At 35.4% G+C, this 22959-nt stretch overlaps 2 protein-coding genes and 1 long non-coding RNA gene across 4 annotated transcripts; 1 reads left to right on the forward strand and 2 right to left on the reverse strand.

Annotated features, from left to right (window-relative positions):
• Window positions 1-1949: 1949 nt before the first annotated feature.
• LOC121737144 lies at window positions 1950-22769 on the forward strand. Its single transcript, XR_006037104.1, has 4 exons — window positions 1950-1961; window positions 10652-10661; window positions 13638-13640; window positions 22611-22769. It is a non-coding gene; the product is annotated as an uncharacterized LOC121737144 (long non-coding RNA).
• LOC121737141 (glycine-rich cell wall structural protein 1.8-like) lies at window positions 7547-10446 on the reverse strand. 2 transcript variants are annotated; one of them, XM_042128709.1, is made up of 4 exons: window positions 10366-10446; window positions 9125-9167; window positions 7886-8064; window positions 7547-7789 (listed from the first exon to the last, which is right to left on the reverse strand). In XM_042128709.1, exons 1-4 carry the CDS (start codon window positions 10375-10377, stop codon window positions 7583-7585), a joined length of 441 nt encoding a protein of 146 aa, XP_041984643.1. In that variant the 5' UTR covers window positions 10378-10446; the 3' UTR covers window positions 7547-7582. The 2 variants fall into 2 exon arrangements, with proteins under 2 accessions (XP_041984643.1, XP_041984642.1); XM_042128708.1 differs by having other exon boundaries at window positions 7547-8064.
• On the reverse strand, window positions 18207-21105 carry LOC121737142 (glycine-rich cell wall structural protein). Its single transcript, XM_042128710.1, has 3 exons — window positions 21052-21105; window positions 19396-19441; window positions 18207-18524 (listed from the first exon to the last, which is right to left on the reverse strand). Exons 1-3 carry the CDS (start codon window positions 21064-21066, stop codon window positions 18274-18276), a joined length of 312 nt encoding a protein of 103 aa, XP_041984644.1. The 5' UTR covers window positions 21067-21105; the 3' UTR covers window positions 18207-18273.
• Window positions 22770-22959: the final 190 nt, after the last annotated feature.

Consider the following 22959-nt stretch of genomic DNA (forward strand, 5'->3'; position numbering starts at 1 on the left):
ACCGGATTCCCATCGATCCGGCCGACCAAAATCATGCCGGATCCGTTAGATTACCGGATCCGGTTTTCCGGATTGCAATCTCTAGTCGAAATCTTGGTGGAATTCTCCAGAAAGGCCTACCGTCGTATGACTGCATGCAGCATCAATTTCTCGACACTACCCTACCCCGCGCAGGGGTTTTAAACTTTCTCTACTTAAGGCGACGCCTTGATAATTTGGCTGTAGCGATATCGTTTTTCTCAGCAATGACTAAAGCTAAGAAATTAAAGTTCATTGTCAGTATTCATCATGTCTTTGTCTTTGAATTACCCATAGCATAACACGATTGGTCAACTTTTATAACACAGAATAATCAATCAAAAAGACCTCTGTAAAAATAGGGATTCCTATTTTGCCAACAGATGAGAGTGATTTAAGCTTCCAGTACATAAATTGTTTTATAGCGCAAAATACTCTGGTTTCTACCTATGAAATTTATTTATTTATTTCTGCCAGTATCATAATAAAGGGTAGATTTATACTAGAGCCAATTATTAATTACTATGAAAAGAACTTCGCAAAACTAAAAAGCTTTAAGTAATTAAATTTTTATTAAGTACAGTAAAAGCTCTATATTTACTTTGGTTCTGAACAATTGTTCAGAGAAATGTGAGCATCAATTGATGCTGACTGTACCTAATTAGTAATCACTAAAAAAACTGGCTTGCTACGCCCAGTCTTGTTCTCTTTATTATTAAAATAAGTATTGCTGCGGAATAAAAATAGTATTTTAATGCTACCTTTGTGTTTCCATTTATAAATTAATGGCCGCTTTCGCTGGGGTTTTCATACCCCCAAGTTATTAATTCTTGGAAAAAATTAAAATTAAGTACTTACCTATAAAAATTAAATAAAATTTTATATAAAACGTTCTGTGAACCAAATGATATCAGAACATGTTGCCTACCACTTTAGTACCGGGAAAATGAATTTAAATCAGCAAAATGTGGATTTTTTGTATAGATAGATAAATTCTATCTAGGCAAGGAAGTAGTTAAAATGGAATGAAGTTCAAATTAAATAAGGGAAAAAATTGTCATTGCTCCTATGTTATAAAATGTTAGGTATTCAATTGTTATTTGTTTATTGTTGCAAGTAAGTAGGTACTCGTAAAATTACATCTTCACAACTCTATTAAGTATTGTTTGTTAAGGTGAGATTAAAATGTTTATTGTTATGTTTAATTTACCTTTAAATATTATGCTGTATTCACTGTTAATAATTGGTCTTTAAAATGAAATAAAAACACTTAAATAAAATGATTGACGAAGACAGCTTTGTGTCCTTTAATCTGGCATTATATAATTTAGGTATGTTTTAATCATACTTAGTAATAGGTATATTATACCTAGGGCATCGAAACCCGGACCCAATTTTCAAAACCCGGGTTTTCGGGTTTTTAAAATGAAAACCCGGGTACCCGGGTTTTTCGGGTTTTTTCGGGTTTTCTTAAAATTCAAAGATTAACGATGCGTAAATACTTTAAATATGATTTTCAGCGATTGCCAACACCTTTCCAGTAAAATAATATTTAAATACCATAGTGTGCGGTCACGGCAGTGCCCAACCAAGTCTCGGGCACGGCCGTACCATACTTTTATAGAAGCTACTATTTACATCTCCTATTTTATTATTTTATATTGGATCTTATCAAAGCTAGGGATTAAGATTTTCGAGCCAAGATTATTACAACAAGCTTCACCTCCAAATTACATATATTATTAAATGTATTTGTATTTTATGAAATATATAAAAATCTATCAATAATTTTTGAAGACAGTAAATGGTAGAATAACCTTAAATATAAAACGTATGCCAACAAATGTTTATTTAATCTTTTACATTTTTATTGCTGATTGTCAAGTTATTAATAATTATTTAGTGCTAATTGATGTTGGCATACATTATACCTGTAATTAAATGTTTGTGCCTAGTTTTTACTTGAAATTGCCTTTTGTCTGCCTTGCTACGGTATGAAGCCGAATGTTCTTTGCAATTTAAGGTAACTTTTCTGTCATCTAACTTAGTGGAAAATCTTAAATTACTGAAAAATCTTACATTACACTACACCTCAAAGCTTTTTGTAGTCATTAGTTCTAGTCACAATAGACAAAATTCATGTCAGATTACCATATAATTGATTAGACCAGACCATATAATATTATGGCAAATGCGAAAAGTTGCTTTTAATGAATTTGGAAGATTAACCCCATGGTTGGCATGCTGTTACACACAAGAAATTGTCTCTGGCGCTGGTGCTGGTAAAAACTCTGCTTGTTATATATTTTTATCTCGATTCACTAAAATCGTGTGTTTTAATAATTCCGCAGTGAGTATGACATCCACGACTGGCTAAAGAAAGCCACTATTCATCCTATTATGTGTTACCAACATCAGTCTCTCAAGCAATGAAAAGCAATCTGCCGCATTTGCCAGACCGCAATACAAAAATATGGATTCAGATTATACTTGATGGAAACTCCTCGGCATGGTTTTGTCAGTTTCTAGGGGCTGGTTGCTTTCCTGAAACTTTTTTACTGATCGCATAGTCTTAATATTGTCGCTTTTTGTTATGTTGTGAATATATTTGTTATAACAAATAATGATAAAAAACTTAACGACAAACAAAAACCTTGAAGGGGTTTTTGTAAGTTAGACTGAAAATAATGACTTTAAATTGCAAAGAAGACTTGGCGTCGTACCGCAGCAGAGCACAAAAATAATTTTTTAGTAAAAATAATACCAAACATCGATCAGTATAAATTATTACTATTAATTTGACAATCAGCAATAAAAATATCTCATTCGAATGAAAATTTCAGTTTATAAAACTTAAAATAAAGATTTGTTGACTTATTATTGATTTTCATGACTGTAGATACCTATGATTGCTTAAGAAACGATAAAATTCGGAAAAATATTTTAATAATATGTTTTTTTTATACAAAAAAATAAGCTATAATTGTTCCATACACTGTCTTCAAAAATTCCTGACAGGTTTTTAGATATTCCAAAAATACAAATATCCCGAAGACTTTGTTGATGGGTGTATTTTATCAGCAATTACGGTCCATACAAGTTTCAACGTTTTGTCACTAACTTGCCCATCATCAAAAGTCTATGATACTTTCAGCAGACTTAGAAGTTAGAACCCTTTGAAGCTGTCCATACTTTATTTTATAAGCCTTTGATCGCATAATAAACAAAACTGTGGTCAATCACTGAATGTTGATTACTATAAAATAAGTTTAACAAGACTTGGCTTCTATGAAATTTGAAAACTTTTTGCGAAGGATAGATTGTTTGAAGAGACTTGGTTTTTTTACATTGAATAGTTTTGGTAGGATTTTTAAAATATGTATTATTAATAAATATTTTTATGACAATTAGTCTTTAATGCTCTTAAAACGAAACTTTTACTTTAAAATATTATATTTTGTTTAATTATGACCAATATAAATAATTAAACCTATATAATATGTTATAAAAATAAATAATTTGTATGTTAGTTTGTTATAAATACCTTAAATCAGGTCTGACCTTCATTAATTATCAAAAAAACGAAAAACCCGAAAAGCTCGAAAAACCCGGGTTCCATTTTTGAAACCTGGATTTTTTTCATGATCCCCAAAACCCGGGTTTTCGGGTTTCGGGAAAACCCGGTCTCGATACCCTAATTATACCCAGCTATACAAAATACACGGACATCTCTATAGTCCATTGGCTTAGACTTAAGAGTCCGGGTGCCATCGAAATTCTCATACAATCGTAATATCAAGATCATTTAAGATGGTTTGGGCTGTGCGTTGATAGATCACCATGTCCGTCAGTCACCTTTGAGTTTTATATTTATATAGATTACAATATTTACATACTAAATTGTAATCGTTCATATTATTTGGTATGTAAATATATTTTATATTATGTAAATAATCTAGGTTAAGGAGTTAAGAGTTAAGAGTATGGCTTGGCGACAGTGGCGTAACTATACCATCTGGCCTGTGGCAAATTGATGGGTATCGGTAAATATTGTCACGTTAATAAAAAAACTGGTACAATCAATGTATAAAAATGTTTTTGAGCTCGCGGCCTCTTCGGCCGGAGCCCTTTTTAGTCGCGGGCCCGTGGCATTTTGACTGCTCTACCTTCCTATTGTTACGCCACTGCTTGGCGATGGGGCTTCGATTAGGATAATGCAGGCTGATAAGAAAGCTGATTAACACAGTCAAATTAACTAGACGCATGGTGATGACGTCATACGATGCTTGCATGTACATTCCAGTGGTGCGTCAGGTTAATATAATGTAAAGATATACATCCCGGGATGTAAAGTACATGAATGTGACCGTGTTGTACTGTTATATGTTTTAAATTGTAATTTTCCATCTTTTTAGTAAAAGATGGCCCCGTGCGAGTTTCTTACGCCGGTTCCTCTCGCCGGGTTAGTTCCCGAACCGGTGGTAGGCACCGTAGTATCGACGTTCGGTAAAGTTTTTGTAAAAAAATTACTCCGATTAAAAATATTTTTGATTTTGATTGCTTATGATCCAAGTGCCAGGAGCAGCCAGACATTCGCCATTTTATAAAAGTAGTATTTTTGTAGTAGCCGGTCAACACCGTAGTCCTTAAAATATTTGTTATAATATGAATATGTATGTTAGTCTGTAAGGTACCTATTTGTATTATGGACCTAGATGCCTGAAATAAAATATGGTCAAATAAATAACAAAATAAATTTTGCTCATGTTTAGAGAAACATAAAAATATTATATAATATACTTCTGTATAGAAGTGATTTGGGTTGCCGTTTAAACTTTAGGAAAAAAAAACTATAGAGGTAATTTTTGGGATTCTGTTACTTTAGGAAGTATCAAGTGGGAAAGGGTTAAGGGGTACTAAGTACTAACTTTCCTAAAATATGAAGCTCAACTTTTTTATAATATTTCCGGGATAACTCTATGAATATCGTCTTCCTCTACCGGACTCTTATGACAGTTACTTAATCCCACTGCCAGACAACCCTAAAGTATTAGACTTTATGGCTTGACATATCAAGAGCAGCTGGCAGATAGGCTTTACACACGTTATCCGTATTCGATTTCCTAATGCGGAATTTCGATTTGGAGTTTCGTGAGACGCGTCCGCGCGTGAAAAAAAAACGAACGTTTGCGCTAGCAAACGTTCGTCTTTCTTCACGCGCGAACGCGCCCGTTTGCACTCGAAATGTACACGTGCGGAATTCGTTCCGTTCGGAAAAAATCGAATGTATTTCCTACTTATTCCATACATTCAGATGTCCGAATACGAAAAACGTGTGTATGCGGCCAGCCTTAATATTAACTTGACATAACCCGGCCAAATAACGTAGGTCCAGCACCTGTCTATGAATCAACAGATAGTACAAAAGGATCTTGTTCTGTGTGTAGGTCTTTGTATAGGTTCTATAATATTCAGAGAAATTGATACTTAGCCGATTTCAAAATTGTTCTCATCGATTACTCTGTATAAATGTGAAATCTGTTAAAAATGTATTAACATTTTTTTTTTATGAAATAAGGGGGCAAACGAGCAAACGGGTCACCTGATGGAAAGCAACTTCCGTCGCCCATGGACACTCGCAGCATCAGAAGAGCTGCAGGTGCGTTGCCGGCCTTTTAAGAGGGAATAGGGTAATAGGGGAGGGTAGGGATGGGAAGGGAATTTGGGAGGGTCGGGAAGGGAATAGGGTAGGGGATTGGGCCTCCGTTAAACTCACTCACTCGGCGAAACACAGCGCTAGCGTTGTTTCACGCCGGTTTTCTGTGAGAACGTGGTATTTCTCCGGTCGAGCCGGCCCATTCGTGCCGAAGCATGGCTCTCCCACGTATAAACATACTTATTAATATTAATATAACTAGGTGACGCCCACACTGGCAGAGTTGCGGTAGGTTCTATCGTACCATGGGGTTTTAGTGGGTAGACTACTGCAGGAGTCAGGAGGAAGAGTACTGAGGAGATAAAAGTATCCTTGGATGTCCTTTCCCGTGATCAAAAGTATCTCCATACCAAATTTCACCAAATTTCACCAAATTCGGTTCAGCGGTTCGGGTAAGAAGTAACAGACAGACAGATACACTTTCGCATTTATAATGTTAGACTTAGTATGGATCTGAGTTATTATCATGTTAGTAGTTATCGTTCCTGCGTTATTATTTTAGCAAACATCTTTTCTTGGAACCAAGTTTTCTACTATCTAGTTCTCAGTTAATTTTGATCACGTGTCTGAAAATAACATAATATCTAGTAATAGTTAGGGAGGGGAAGATGGGATTTAGCGTCAAGCTCGAGCGTTTCAGATTAAGCTTGTATAGGCTTCCGACATATTGTGTCTAACTGTCTAGTTATCATGGTATAGAAATCAGATTCCTCACGTGGTGGGTTAAAAAAAAGTTATTTTCGAATATTGAAATGTAATCGGATCTGTCAGATTAAGATAGGGGATGTTTAGTATACCCCAAAGAAGCTTCCATATAAAGCACTGACGATTCAAAGGTTAGGTAAGCCTGTAGGGAAATTTTAAAGTAAGTATAAAAAAATAAAGCCTTATATTTACCTAACTAGGCTTCGCAGATATTTTATGTTGCACTAAACTAAATGATTTGTTGTCTAAATGCTTGTTATAATTTACCTAAATAAGCAATTTTCTGAATAATAATTATATTTTCTTTTTCATAACGTTAAAATGGCTGCAGTTTTTGAACTCACCGCTAAAATAAAAAACGCTCTTATTTTTTTTTATCAGTTTACCCTAATGTAAAAAACTTACTTAATCTCCACTCCACTCCATGACTCTCGAGTAACTACATCACAGAACACCTTTTACTCCTGGACTACATGAATAGCACTCTGGGCTCCCTCTATTAAATAAATTGTCTATGAAGACAAGTCCCTTTATGTATTTTGTTGTCAGGTGTAGCCTTCAGTAGGTAGTAAATAATATAAATATTATAAGATATTGTAGTAAAATTATTATTTATTACACAAAACTGCTTTAGAAGACACTTTGTTTTAAGTGCTCCTAATATTATGAAGGCTTCAAGGATAAACAATAATTACCAAGGAACTTTTATCACAAAGACGAGTGTATGTATGCAGTATGGGCGAAGCGGATACAAAGTCCGCCAGCGCCAATACATACATTTTCCCACATACAAAATAGAGTTTCAGCTAATCATGTATCAAAGTCCATCCATCCATTCATATTTATAACTAGCTAAAAGCCGAGCTTTGTGAGGGCCGCGTCGTTTTTCTGCGTGGTAATAATCTTTAAAGCAGGTATTTATATTTTAATAGTAGGTAAGCAAACCTTGACCGACCGAAGATGACACATCTACATGTAAGTAAATAAAAATTACTATGTTGGAGCACAAATCAATAGGCGGGATAGTTTTTCCGTAAAGTGTGCCATAAATGTGCTGAGGTTGTGGGATAGGATAAGGAATAGGAGGATTAAAACAAACACAGTCAATACATTCTAAATTATTTAATCACTGAAAACTATCGCTTAGTAGTCGCCGATGGAGCCGTGGAGTCCGTAGCCTTGGTTGCCGCTGCCAATGTGGCCGTGGAGGCCTGCAGACTCGTGGCCAACCTGGCCGTGGAGGCCAGACTCTTGGCCGATATGACCGTGGAGGCCAGACTCGTGTCCGACATGACCGTGGAGACCAGACTCGTGGCCGACTTGACCGTGGATACCAGACTCGTGGCCGACCTGGCTGTGGAGGCCAGACTCGTAGCCGACATGACGGTGGATACCAGACTCGTGGCCGTGGAGACCGGACTGTCCTTGCTCACCCTGCCAGCCGACCTGACCGTGGAGACCGGACTCTCCGTGCTCGCCCTGCCATCCGATCTGAGAATCGTGTTCGCCCTGCCATCCGGTCTGGGCGCCGTGCTCGCCCTGCCAGCCGACCTGGGCGCCAGATTGGCCGATGCCGGCGTGGGCGCCGCCCAAACTGCCGCCGATGCTGGCTCCACTGCCGTAGCCTGCAATGACAAAAATGGTTACGATGAAGTATGAGCGTTAAGAGGATACAACAGGGGCTAGAGAAATGAAAAAAAAGTACGTGTAATATCTATAGCTGTCTCCCTTACCTCAAGACGATACCGCAGAACGCGATAGAGACAACTGCAGAAAATCCAGAAAATCAACGATTCGTTGTCCCCTGATTCCTTCTCCAAAACTTAACCGATTTAAGTACTTTTTTCATTAAAGATTAAAAAAAGGCTTGAGCTGTGTTCCTATGTTTTGCTTTTTTTGTATAATCTAGCCAAATCTGTTTTCTGGACGTTTGAACACAGCGGAAAATCTGGCTTTTTTTTGGGTTTTTGAACGTTCATATCTTATTTAATAATTAATTATGAAAAAAAAGAAAACATAGGGACATTGTATTAGTGGCCGTAGATATTCAGGAAAAAATTATAACTCTACTAGCATTATCCAGGGAGGAAACAGGGGACAACGTTTGTATGGAAAAAAGGGCGGTGTGGAATCCTCTTAAGGTTAAAATTGGGATAAAAAGTTATTTTCTTTCACCAAGTAGGTAACTAAACATGCTGCAACTATATAGTGCAATAAGTTTCTAAAGACAGATGTAAGTTTTAAAGTGCTCCCTCACCGCGAGCATTCACTTGTAATGTAACATTATAGATTTGTTTTTGAGCATTACATTACACGTGTACTGTAACCTTAAATATTCGACCTTGAGCATTACATTACAATACTATCTCCCTGACTGACGAGCATTTGCGTGTAATGTAACATTCGACTTTGAGCATTACTGACAGCAGACTATATCTAGTTGATGTTACAAGTTGTATCAAGATATTACACACTGTACCATTAAGGTGCGCATTGCCATGCTCGACTCTGTAACGTTACATTAAAAGCGAATGCTCCTGGTGAGGGAGCACCTTAAAAGAGTTGGAGCACCACACTTTCCTACTACAATTAACACTACAACAACTCTTGCGAGTCAAGAGTTAGGACCAGTGGTAGCAAATTATAAAATCAATTTAAAATGATGTAATCAAAACTTTTAATTACCTGGATGAGCCGCAGCTACGGCGAACAGGGCCAAAGCAATAATCTGAAACAAAACAATAACAAATCTCTGTATTTCCCGAACATTTTCTTTTTTAATTTCTCAAGATAAAGATGCTTATGTTCCAAAATAAACTACTAGAAACATACAAGCACCTACGATTCTTATTGCTTGCAATCTATACTAATATCATAGAAGCGAAAGTGTGTCTGTCTGTCTGTCTATCCGTCTGTTATGGTACTATTAAGTTCTGAAAATATCCTTCAAAGCGTAAGGGTCAATTCAGACCGCAACGTGACGCGTAGATGCATTTCTAAAATATGTATTTGACAAATTTGCAAGACGTCTTGGCCACAATAGACATAACTACCAGTAGTTCGACTGCAAAGAAACGGACAGGTTTCAATATCTGTCAAATTCGTCGGGTTTCACTAGGATTATGAACGGAATGTGCCTCGCGCTGGCTGATATAATTTATTTTTAAATATTTAAAACAAAGATTTCAAAATTGAATTCTGACAATTTTAATCGCATGTGCCAAAACACAAACAACAATACGACCAAAGAGGAACACGTCCAGCGAATATGTCATAGTTTTAAATTCGTAGCTGATAAGTTAACAACCCTAGCGACGATTTTCGTCATAATACGTCAAATTTAAAAATGTCAACATCAGTTCTAAGTCGGTATACTCTATCATTCTGTCTACTCTGTCTTGGCTCACGATATCCGTCAATTCAGTACAAATTTAGAAATGCAACTACGCGTCGCGTTGCTGTCTGAATTGACCCTTAGACTGCCTCCTTTCCATCAGTGCTGAGCGGAGCTATGTTGCGACCATAAAGTTAATATACCTAGCGGAATAGAGAAACAAAGGCCTGAGCAAGAGAGATGTCACACAAACACGTCCATCGAATATGTCATATTTTTAAATTCGTAGGCAACAAGTTAACAACCCTAGCGACGATTTTTGTCATAATACGTCAAATTTTAAATTTCAACATCAGTTCTACGTCGACATACTCTATCATTCTCTCTACTCTGGCCTATTGGTTCTCAAAAACACATTCCTCGCAACACAGCTCCGCTCAGCTCTGGTGGAAACGCAGCCTTACTGTTTAAAAAAACTACTTTCGAGACTATTATGGAATATCTATTAACTTACTACGAGTATATAAACACAAACAATTTGTAAACAACAAACAAATATGTATTATTTTCATGTATCTGTCGATTCACTTACCAGTTTAGACATGGTGAGTGTTTTCAAGTGAATGATAATTAGAACTCGCGTCTTGTCCTTATATAGTATATATTATATACCTATGCGTCAACAAAATCGTCTTGCGATACTTCTGCAGACAGGTTCACAAAAACTGGTAGCTATTATATATTTTTATTTTGAACTATAATAGGACTCGGGAAAGAACCCCGGGTGACTCAATTTATTTTGGCTAATATACGAAATAAATCACTGATCGTGGTAATTAAAAAGATGGATAAACGAGCAAAGAAATACATAAAATAAGAAGTGCTAAAGTGACGATTTTATTTTTATCCACGATATAAGATAGATCAAGAGCCTGCGACGGTCAGACCTTCCTCAGTTTCGTAAAACTGAAAGTTGACCTGTTTGTGGCCTTTACAGAGGTAATAACGACTAGCAACTATGAAGTTTCAGTCGCGGTTACTTTAGGAGGTATCCAGTTCTGAAGGTCTACCTGAAAGGTAAAGGCCACAAATGGGTAAACTTTCAGCTTTACGAAACTGAGGAAGGTTATGGCTATCGCAGGCTCTTGCCTACACAATAATTGATACTCAAACATAACAACATTTTATTTTCCATGCAAAAAAAAAAATAAGAAAATTTCCTCACCATGTTTTTTTATACTCTACTTTTACATCCATAAGTAGACATTGAGTTATATGCCTGATCAAGGTGCCGAAATATGCATGCAAATATGCACGAAAAATGACCGAAATATGCACAAAATGTGCACAATAAAAAGTCACTTATTATTAAAATTTATTATTTTTCTGAAGAGTTTTCCGGTAGTGCCGTTAATAAATGCGCCAATATTGATCATTCCATGAAGTCCAGGGTTTTTCATTTCTTATGCAATACCAAGAATTTTCTACCAACATTTTCCGACTGTAATCTTAATACCCATGAAAGTTCATTACTTACTTTATTCAATTTTTTCTAATGTTGCCAATTACAAAAAAAAATATTGTATTTCTAGAAATAGATACAATATTTTTTTCAATATTACAAAAAATAGATATTTATTAATACATAAAAATACAATATGTTTTTGTAATATTGTACCTATCGAATGTATTGCGAAAGTCTTTATAGGGATAAGGCCACAAGGTACGATAGATCAAAATACTACCCATTTTGATCTATCATACCACTATTTCGTGACATCGTGTGTATTATTATAATAATATGCAAATGCATATTATTATCCGATGTCTATCCATAAGGTTTTGATCAATCAAAGACATTTCTCACTACTGTACACGACATACGAAGAATTAATAATATTAAGAATTAAGGACGCTATGACAAAAATTATGACAAAAATGAGCAGGTCAGTACGAATATCGACGTTAAGAGGATACACCAGGGGCGAGAGAAATTGAAAATAGGTATTTGAAAATGTATAGCTGTCTCACCAATCTCAAGTATCCCACCGCAGAGCGCGATAAAGACAACACGACAAAAGTTCTAATAAAAGAACAGAAAATCTTCGATTCGTTGTCCGCTGATTCCTTCTCCAAAACTTAACGGATTTAAGTACTTTTTTCATTAAGAATTAAAACAAGGCTTGAGCTGTGTTCCTATGTTTTATTTTTTTTTGTATATTTTAGCCAGTTTTGTTTTCTGGGTGTTTGAACACAGAGAAAAATCTGGCCATTTTTTTGGGTTTTTGGACGTCCTTATCTTTTTTATTAATAAAATTATGAAAAAAAAGAAAACATAGGGACATGCTAATAGTGGCCATAGATATTCAGGAAAAAAATCATAACTCTACCGGCATTATCCAGGGAGGAAACAGGGGAGAACGTTTGTATGGAAAAACGGCGGTGTGGAATCCTCTTAAGGGGCGACTAACCCTAAAGTGTCGATTTTATAATTCATTTTTATACTTGAAAATAAGCCCCGAATTGTTTCATTTTCTAAAATTAGATACTACATTATATTTCCGAGAATTCGATCTGAGCAAAACACACGATATCTTAAAATATTCTCGATAGAAAAAAATCACAAAGATGCATCTAACTTTCACGAATTTTTCATTTATTGCCATAACCGTGCATTGAACCAAGTTAATATTTTAACACATTGTATAAAATTCTATCATTGAGAGATCGACCTAGCGGATTTTTTAAATGTTGCATTATGCATATTTATCGAGTTATTGAGAAAAAACTAATTTGGCGATGAAGCCGCGTCGTTGTTTTTCACCTGGCATATGAAAGACGGGCGTGAGTGTGAAGAGAGAAGGACGATGTTTGATTTTTGGGGTTAGTCGCCTTCTTAAGGACATTAAAATAACTTTCAATATCAGCACGCCTTGTACAGTGGCGGTTACGACGTTCGCCGCTTTCTTGATAGGGCGAAAATGTATGAAGAAATTTGAGAGCGTTTCTTATTTTTCTTATAAATGGAAATGTTATTTATTTTTTTATAAAATATTTAGCTATTCGTATAGGGGACTAAATAAGCAACAATATTTTTGTATATTTATTTTCCTTAGTTCAGTAGCTATAATGGTACCTAATCAAACCCCATTTTTTTAAATCTTTTGCGATTATTATAATGGTTAAAACGTATTTATGTGAAAATTTTGTATGCGGCTATAAATTTTTTATGGTACCTATAGACGTGGAGATGAATATATTATCTTTCATTTGAAATCAAAATATCCTTGCAGTGTGATTCCTAATTTTTAAAAATGGCACCTGAAAATCGCTGATATTTGTGAAAAAATGTAATAGCGTCCTTAAGCGACATAATAATTAATAATATATCGATTTTTAAGGGTAAACCACGGCAAAACGAGTAAACGGGTAATCTGATGGAAAGCAACAATCGCCGGCCATGGACACTTTACAAGACTGTCACTTATGAAGGTGTATTTTTGCGTGGAACTATGGCGAAAAGTTGCAGGAGGTACGATTCCGAACAATTCCTCAGAGCACTCCCCGTGATACAAGTTACAACCGATAGAGGATGCAGAGTTAAGCCACATATGGGCGTAATTCCAAGCGGTCGAGCTTGTTTGAAACACTATGGCAGTCTACAATCCGAGCTGCCTTTCGTTGGATACGATCCAGACGGAGTAAGTTGGTATTTTAGCGCCCCTGCACAGAGATGAGAACAGGTGCCTTACTCCCGAAACTGATATCGATTTCGATTTTCGATTTCAACGGTTTTTGACACTTTAGATATTATCTAAAATAGCCAAAATAGCCATAAAATAGCGCTATTTTTGATGTTTAAAGCATGTCTAAAGTGTCAAAAACCGTTGAAATCGAAAATCGAAAAAGATATCAGTTTCGGGAGTAAGGCACCTTCCATGTGAGGCTGATCCTGCGCCTTGTTGAGTTGTAGGATTTGGATCGAACTGAAATACTGTCTACAGAATACCAAGTTTCTTCGAGGCTAACTTGGCTTTGAATTATGAATTTGTGAAAAAAAATCGCTGGCAGCAAACTAAAGGAACAGTCAAAGCCAACCTTTAGAGAAACCTATAATAGTAAATGACTTTATCTTTTGTAAATTATTATAGTAGGTATATTATATAGTATCAGTAGGTACTACGATCAACTAATATAAGTTGTTTTGACTTTTGTTGCTATGTATTCACCATGTTGAGATTATGTAAAGTATTATTTATTATTTCAATGTCAATAAGCTAATTAAACTGGTTATGATTTTGTGTTATATCTGGTAGGGTTCCGTAAGAACAATTTAATGGTAAAAGTAAAGAATCGACGGTGGTCCTTAGACCCTTAGAATATTGGCAAAACATAAGGGTTTTCAAAAGCGCGTCTGTGTTAAGAAATACATATAACTCTAAAAGGATGCTAGCGGATATTTATAGCGTTAAAGGCGGTTGGTGAAAACGGGCATTAGTACCCTAATATTTCACCATTATAACCCTAAAAGGCCGCTAGCGGATACTCGGCGTCAAGGGTGGTTGGTGAAAACGGGCATTTGTACCCTATTATTATGTTAGGTTAGATATTTGACATAAATTTCATATTTGACATAAATTTCATTTATCTGTCGTGACTCGTGACTTGTGACGACACAATCGCAACAAAACAATGTATTCTACAAATATACTTGTCTCTGAATCTCAAATTTGACGAGCTGTGGAGCAAGCTAAGGGATACGTAAACTTTATAATATAATGCATTGAATTGATGAATGCATTTCATTGAAAAAAGCAGGTTAGAGAAAAATGAATGAGAGTAAAAATTATATTGATTTCAGGCTTGGTTTTTTGTTGTGTTTTCAGGAACCCTAAATACGCAAAACAAGTCGAAAAAGCATGAAACAAGTTTAATGATTGACCTTGGATAAAAGCGCTCTTCGGTATCTTCGAGGAAAATTAGATCAAAAAAATATAGATTTGATATTGGAAGATTTGATGATACTATTTTTTATTATTATTTTGTAGATCTGCTTCTGCTACTAATAACTACTAAAGTGCCCGGCACAGTATTAAATTCCATACAAATATTATGTAATATGTCGGCTTTGATTAAGTGAGCATAACTTTTTAGCTACTACACAATATTTTGTCAGTATGACATACCCCGTATGTTATCAATTATCATTATTAATTAAACATTGTACTTACTTAATACTCTTATATTTTTTGTTGTTTTGTTTTTTGTTTGTGTTATTTTTGAAGTCTTCTTTAGCGGCATTGAGCACTTTTGTGGGATGGGTAAAAACTGTGAAACTCGCATGAAAAACCGTAAGACGGTTGGAGAGTAGTGTTGTAACATCGAAATCGATGATCGAACAATCGATTTTTTTTTTCGATTGTCGATATTTTTTAATCGAAACCCTTACGGTTTCGATTAATTAAAAAAATCGATTTTTAAAAAATCGATTTTCATAAAAAATGTGTTAAAAAAAATAATGCACAACGTTAATTATCAAGTTTTCACTTCTGCCGGCACTCCCGGAGTGCAACCCGTCTTTTTTTTTATATTGGTTATATGCAAATAAAGAGTTTATAAATAAATAAATAAATATAGTCACTGTTTGATTCTGTCATAAAACAGGAAAATATCATGTCCTCAACAACAGGACAATCAAAATATCTACACCAAAACCTGATGTTTTCAAACTCAAAATTACCAATTGTGACGTGGCAAAGAAATTCAAAGAAATGTTGTGTATTGAGAATACAAGTCTTAAACCTCATATCAAAATGATTATGGAATGGAATAATAAAACCTTCAAACATTTTAAACATAAACTTTATTCACACAACAGTCACTTAGTTACGTTGTCCGAAGTTGATGCCGGAGTTGCCGCCCACCGCTCCGCCCAGGCCTCCGCCCCCGACCTGGCCTTGGCCGGAGCCCTGGCCGATGGGTCTGCCCCCGGAGCCCCAGTTAACTGAGCCTCCGCCTTGGGCTAGGGCAGCTGAAAACAAATGGAGTATCTTTAACTGATGTTATTAAAATTACTTATTGTGTTATTTAAGAATTTTGTTCGTAGTATTTTACAATTCGATAACAGATTATAAAATTCCCTGTAAGTACATAAAAATTAAATCTAAAAATTATTTGTAAAATATTTACCTGGCATAGCCAGAGCAATGATGAAGAGAGCTAAGACGATAGCCTGTAAAAAAACCAAATGTTATCACAATAATTATGTATTCCAATAATGGCATTATGTTTATGATGTTTGCCTCTTTTTATGCGGTGTCTCTACGTTGGACCAGCTCTAGATTTATGAGGGAGTTATGAAATAAGGGGGCAAACGAGCTAACGGGTCACCTGATGGAAAGCAACTTCCATCGCCCATGGACACTTGCAGCATCAGAAGAACTGCAGTTGCGTTGCCGGCCTTTTAAGAAGGAAAAGGGTAATAGAGAAGGGTAGGGAAGGGAATAGGGGAGGGTGGGGAAGGAAGTAGGGGAGGGTAGGGAAGGGAAAAGGGTAGGGGATTGGGCCTCCGGTAAACTTACTCACTTGGCGAAACACAGCGCAAGCGCTGTTTCACGCCGGTTTTCTGTGAGCCATCTATGGCAGCGTCCTATGGCACTTAAAGTGATCTACACTTATATTATATAAATCCGGCCTTGCGTTGGACTTACGATAGATCAATAAAACCGATTCTGAACAATATGTAGAATGGTATATTATGTATGCCATAGACATAACGTTTAATTAAAATGGCCCAACGAATTAGAGAATAAAACTTGTTTTTTTAAGAAAGCTGTAAAATTTTCAGGTTAGAGATAAACTTTGTGCATTTAATATTTAAAATTAAATATTTAAATACTTTACAGCCTCACATTATAATAAAGTTAGTTAGTTAGACTTCGTTAGTTAATAAAGGTAATTAGTTCATCTTTAAAGTCTAATAAAATGTTTTGTAATGTAAATATTATCGACAATAAAACAGAATACTCACGATAAACTTAGACATATTGTTTTCTTTTGTCGTACCTAATATTGCGATTGACAATTTTGTCTAGATATTTTCACCTTTTATACCTTATTCTAGGTTTTGTAATCTGAATCCTGCTTGTACAGGTTCCTTAAAACTAGTTTTTTTTAAATAAATAAGACACTAATATATTGTATTTTATAGTTCAAGAATACGATATTGTAGAGGCTAAAGTAAGTAATAAAAATTGTTTTATAACTTGTTATATGTATGATACACAATAGGCATGGCGAAAATTTTTTTTCTTGTTTGTAAGTGAAGGACCATTCAAAAATAGAAATATCAGAAAAAATCGGCCAAGTGCAAAATTAGGCCAAAATTTTGTATTTTTTGTATTTTGTATGTACTTATTATAATTATTTTTTATAATTTTATTTTAAAATTATTATTAAATAATAAAGGGCACATATAATTAAGGACTTTGAGAAAAATTCAAATAAAATTCAAGAGCAAAAAAGGCCAAAAAATCACGTTTGTTGTATGGGAGCCCCCCTTAAATATTAATTTTATTTTAATTTTAGTATTTGTTGTTATAGCGGCAACAGATATACATAATCTGTGAAAATTTCAACTCTCTAGCTATAATCGTTCTTGAGTCCTGGAGACAGACAGACAGACGGACATACAACGAAGTCTTAGTAATAGGGTCCCGTTTTTACCCGTATAAAATAGTAAATGACTAGTAAATGACTCTGATAGCTTAAAAATTCTCCAAGATATCAGATTTCAAAACTCACATAAAATAGACCTTCCCAAAACGCACCATATAAAATGTCAGCTAACTGTGACGTCACGCCTAGCTAGTTCGATAGCTATGTTAAATATTGCGTTTATGAAAGTGGTTTCATAAGAAAAATGTTATAAATTTCATAACTTATCGAATGGTATACAAAAATTAAGGAACAATAAAAAAATCGACTTGACTATCCAACTTTAAAGGCTCAAACAAAAAAAAATTACATAAGTTATGAAGCTGAAATTTTGGGAATACCTATTTTTTATCGCAATGTCTTTATTTTATTTAAAAAATCAGCTAATCTTTGACCTTGTCGTCATTCCTATACTACAGTATACCTTACTATCAAAGTTACAACTCTACTTTAGTTTTCTTAATATCACTATTTTTCTTTTCTGGCCTCCAAAATGAAGAAAATAGACCTTCTCCATTGAATATATAGCAGATATTCTACGGTGATATATTTTCTGCTGTGTATATTTTTTTTATTTTTGTTACATAATATTTAAACAAGTAACCTTACTATTTTTTTTTCCATTCGTGTTCGAATTGAAATATTATATTCTCTTTTTGTTTTACTCTCAAGCTAAAATTAATCATGCTCGGTTAGGGTATAAAATAAAACATCACATACATTTATTTTTTTAATAAATAATTAAGTAACTAATCTAAACAGATTAAATCTGCTTGTAGTAGTACTAGTGTCCGTGGTGCCCACCGTGACCGTGCTGGCCTTGCTGACCGTACTGGCCGTACGAGCCTTGCTGACTGTATTGGCCTTGGGATTGGTAGTCATATTGACCCTGGCCGAAGCCTCCTTGTCCTCCGAAACCTTGCTGACCATGTCCACCTTGGCCTAGCTGGCCGTGACCACTTTGGCCTTGCTGGCCGTGTTGGCTGCTGAAGCCTCCTTGCTGGCCACCTTGGCTGCCACCGTAGCTGCCATAGCCTGGAGGAAATTTTTATGGTAAACTTAACTGAATTTTTATGGTAATGTTTTAATGCTGAAGGGTTTGTTTTTTTCAACGCTTATCTTACGATACTGGATCGTTTTTAGGGTTCCGTAGTCAACAAGAAACACTTATAGTTTCGGTCTGTCCGTCCGTCAGTCCATCTGTCCGTCTGTCTGTCCGTGGTTTTTCTCACAGACTATTGGACCTACAAAGCTGTAATTCGGCATGATGCCGACAAAATGGTATAGAAATTCTTTAAAAAATATTATTTTTTACCATACTACACATTAAGCGGGGATGGTTTTTTTTCGCGTCCACCCGACCGTGTGGGGTGTCGCTGGATAGGTTTTTTAAAAATATTACGAGTATATACTCGGAAAATGATCTATGAATATCATTTTCCGATTAAGGGATGTATTTGTTAATTATATTATGAAGTTTTAAAGTGGAAAAAATGTTAGAGTCCATGCAGAGAACATGCATCTACTGGCAGCTAAACGGTTGCTTCTGGAAATGTGAAAAAAATCCGAAAGTAGGAAATATGCTGAATTTAAAAGGAAAACAATCACGGCTAAGAAGACTTCATAAGTTATTGAGTAATAGTCGATAAACTAAAAAAATGTATTCGGCGAAGTATAAAACGACTTTTCGTTCAAATTCCTTTGAACGAAACTGAGATTATGTTGTTAGTAGTGTAAAAAACTGATGATTTGATGATGAGGGATTTCAGTTCTTTTGTAAGTTTCTTCTTGTAAGAACTTATTAATAGGTATTTTAGTTACTGTCTACAGTCCCGTGATAAACTCGTGTTGTGTTGTGTACATAGTATTTCTACAGTCAAGTAGCAATATAAAAAAATATAAATACCTGGATTGGCTGCAGCGAGTGCTACTAGAGCAAATCCAAGAAGAATCTGAAAATGACATGAAAATATTATTTGTACTTAACCTTTTATTTTTCTTGATACATTTTAGCTCATGTTTAACGTAGGCATTCTCTGAGAAACATTTATAAATACTACGAACATGGGCTTATGATACCCTTTTAATGACAGCAATTTTTTCTGCCTATTTGAATGGAATCAGCGCCCCCAATGGGGGGAAGAGAACTAAATCTGACGTAAAAATGACGTTTGAAAGTCGCTATATTGGCGCTGATAGCAGTAGTGAGAGTACTTGGAACTAATAGTAGTTATGACAACCAAAAATGATTAAGCGGCCATTTGCAAATTAGTTCTCTTCCCCCGCATTGGGGGCGCTGATTCAGCTTCAAATAGGCACAAAAAGCAGGTGGGTATCATAAGTCCAAGTGACTACGAATAATAAAAACTAAGGAAACGTATATATATATATATATATAAAAATACAGTGGCACTTTAAATTGGCAGAGTTTCAAAAATAATGAACCGTATGTAGCACAAACAGTAAATACTACTAATGCCTCACTAGCGTGTCGCAGTGGGTTTCTACTCTTTAGGGTGGGTTGCACCAGAGGCGTAGTTAAAGTTAAGATTATGGTCAAATATGGCGTCCATAATGGACTTTTACTAGGGATTTGACAGTTCATCTGAATTTTTTGTTATGGTTAAAGTTATAGTTAAAAGTCAGTTGGTGCAACGCACCCATAGACTGGGTTGCACCAACTAACTTTAACTTTAACTGTATATTTAACTTTATTTTAAACTTTAACTACAATGCAAAATGTCAAATCTTTGGTAAAAGTTAAAAATGGACGCCATCAAGACACCATATTTAACCATAACCATAGAGCTCGACAAGGTTTTAAATGCATGTGGCGAAAAGAGAAACTTCGCTGTCATCATACAAAGACCGCCATTTTTGACAGTTCTTCTTTACCAGCAGCGCCCCCGCCCACGCGCATTTATAACGTTGTTGGAACAGCTGTCATCTGTCAATTTCTCCGGGCAAAGTTAAGGATAAAGTTAAAGTTAAATTTACCTTAAATATAACCATAAATTTAACTTTAACCACGCCTCTGGTGCAACCCAGTCTTAGGCCCAATTTCACCAACGTCTGTTAGTGTTAACAGCTTGTTAAAATATCATGTCTATCTTTTATTCGCATGAAAAACGAAAAGGGTAACGTGATACTAATTCGACCATTGACTTTAACAGTCGTCGGTGAAATTGGGACTAAGTCTCTAAAATCTACCCTTTTTTAACACGGGCCATAAACATCGAACATGGTGTAGCGGGCCGCAACCAAAATTATTTAAGGGCAAAACAATATTATAATGTTGAAAATAAGCGATTTAGAAGTAAAAAGTTTTTCAACTTTCACGACATATCAAATAACTTTAATTTCATGTTGGCCACTGATAAATTTCCAGAAGCCTGCAGGTTGAGCATAGCAGACCGTTCAGAATTGTTCATAACAATTATTCAATGTGGAAATACAAGAAAATTGCTAATAACAATAACTTTACTCAACATCTTCAAAACTCAAAAATTGATTTACCATTTAGCACTTAATATTAAAAAAAATCATAAGAAAAACTACATACCACAAATTTAGCCATGGTTCCTTGTAGAATGTCGTTGATCCATGCAGACGTCGTTATATATAGCTTACCGGCATAACAGTATTTGTGACTTGGCCAGTTTTACAAAACTCGTCTACTAGACGATTTTACATATCTACCATATAAGCCGGTAAAATTTGTATATGATAATTTGTCTGTCCTCTCGTGACGCAGGGTCAAATAATTATCCTTGATCAGGCAAAACTGGATATACACGTGTAATCCATCCAAATGGAGGGTCTGCAGTCCAAAATCGTCTTAAAAAGAGGGTGAATCAAGCAATAAGTCAAACATCCTCCTTCTCCCTTCACACTTACGCCCGTCTTTCATATGCCAGGTGAAAAAGGACGACGTGGAATTAGCGCTAAGCTAGTTTTTTCTTAATAACTCAATAAACTAATTCAATGAAACGGCGACTTTTAAATCAGCTGTAGTATTGAACGTTTTGAGCGACCTAAATATTCAATTAAAAAGCTGGACGTGTGATTAAATGGCGTTGTTCAGTCAAAGGGCTAGCTGTTTGATTGAACGCCTATTTAAGCCAGTTGGCTGCGACATATATTATGCAACATTTAAATAATCCGTTCCTACAGCCCCTCGGTAATAGAATTTTATTTTTTTAATTAAAATATTGACTCAGTTGAATACATCGTTTTGAGAAGAATATATATCGTGTTTAAGAGGATACACCAGTGGCGAGAGAAATTGAAAATAGGTATTTGAAAATGTATTGCTCTCTCACCAATCTCAAGTCTCCCACCGCAGAGCGCGATAAAGACAACACGACAAAAGTTCTAAGAAAAGAACAGAAAATCTTCGATTCGTTGTCCGCTGATTCCTTCTCCAAAACTTAACCGATTTAAGTACTTTTTTCATTAAGAATTAAAGCAAGGCTTGAGCTGTGTTCCTATGTTTTATTTTTTTTTGTATATTTTAACCAGTTTTGTTTTCTGGGTGTTTGAACACAGAGGAAAATCTTGCCATTTTTTTGGGTTTTTGGACGTTCTTATCTTTTTTAATAATAAAATTATGAAAAAAAAAGAAAACATAGGGACATGCTAATAGTGGCCATAGATATTCAGGAAAAAAATCATAACTCTACCGGCATTATCCAGGGAGGAAACAGGGGACAGCGTTTGTATGGAAAAACGGCGGTGTGGACTCCTCTTAAGGTGACGCCGCGTTAAAGTAAAAAACCGTGTTGGAACTACTTGTTTTCTATGAGAGGCCGTGGTTTTTGTCGTTTAATTTAAAAACCATAAATATATTTCATATAAGCTATGGGCAAATTAAAGTGTTTGTTTGAACCAATCTATGTACAACTTTAATTTCTTAGCTTTAGTCATTGCTAAGAAAAATCGATATCGCTACAGCCAAATTATCAAGGCGCCGCGCCGTGCCGCCTTAAAGCGATTTGGTTTGCGTTGTACTTATGACTTTTATTATGTTTAAACTAAACTAACAAGTATTTAAAGATTTTCTCACATTCTTATCAATAAGCATGATTGTAATAACAATATAGTAGGTATGTGAAACTAAAGATTTAAGGTTGGGTTGCACCAGAGGCGTGGGTAAAGTTAAAGTTATGGTGAAAGTTATGGTTACAGTTCAGGCTATTTTAACTTTAACCTTAACATTTAACCACAGAATTTGACAGAAGACGTTGCTGGTCCGACAAGGCTTTATAAGAACGTGGGCGGGGGCGCTGCTGGTAAAGGAGAACTGTCAAAAATGGCGTTTTTGTATGATGACAGCGTTAGTTCCTTTTTTCGCCACGTTCATCTATAGCCTTATCGAGCTCAAGGTTATGGTTAAATATGGCGTCTTGATGGCGTCCATTTTTAACTTTAACCAAAGATTTGACATTTTGCATTATAGTTAAAGTTATAG

This window comes from Aricia agestis, chromosome 20, assembly GCF_905147365.1.
Source record: "Aricia agestis chromosome 20, ilAriAges1.1, whole genome shotgun sequence".
In the NCBI taxonomy this organism is placed as follows: Eukaryota; Metazoa; Arthropoda; class Insecta; order Lepidoptera; family Lycaenidae; genus Aricia; species Aricia agestis.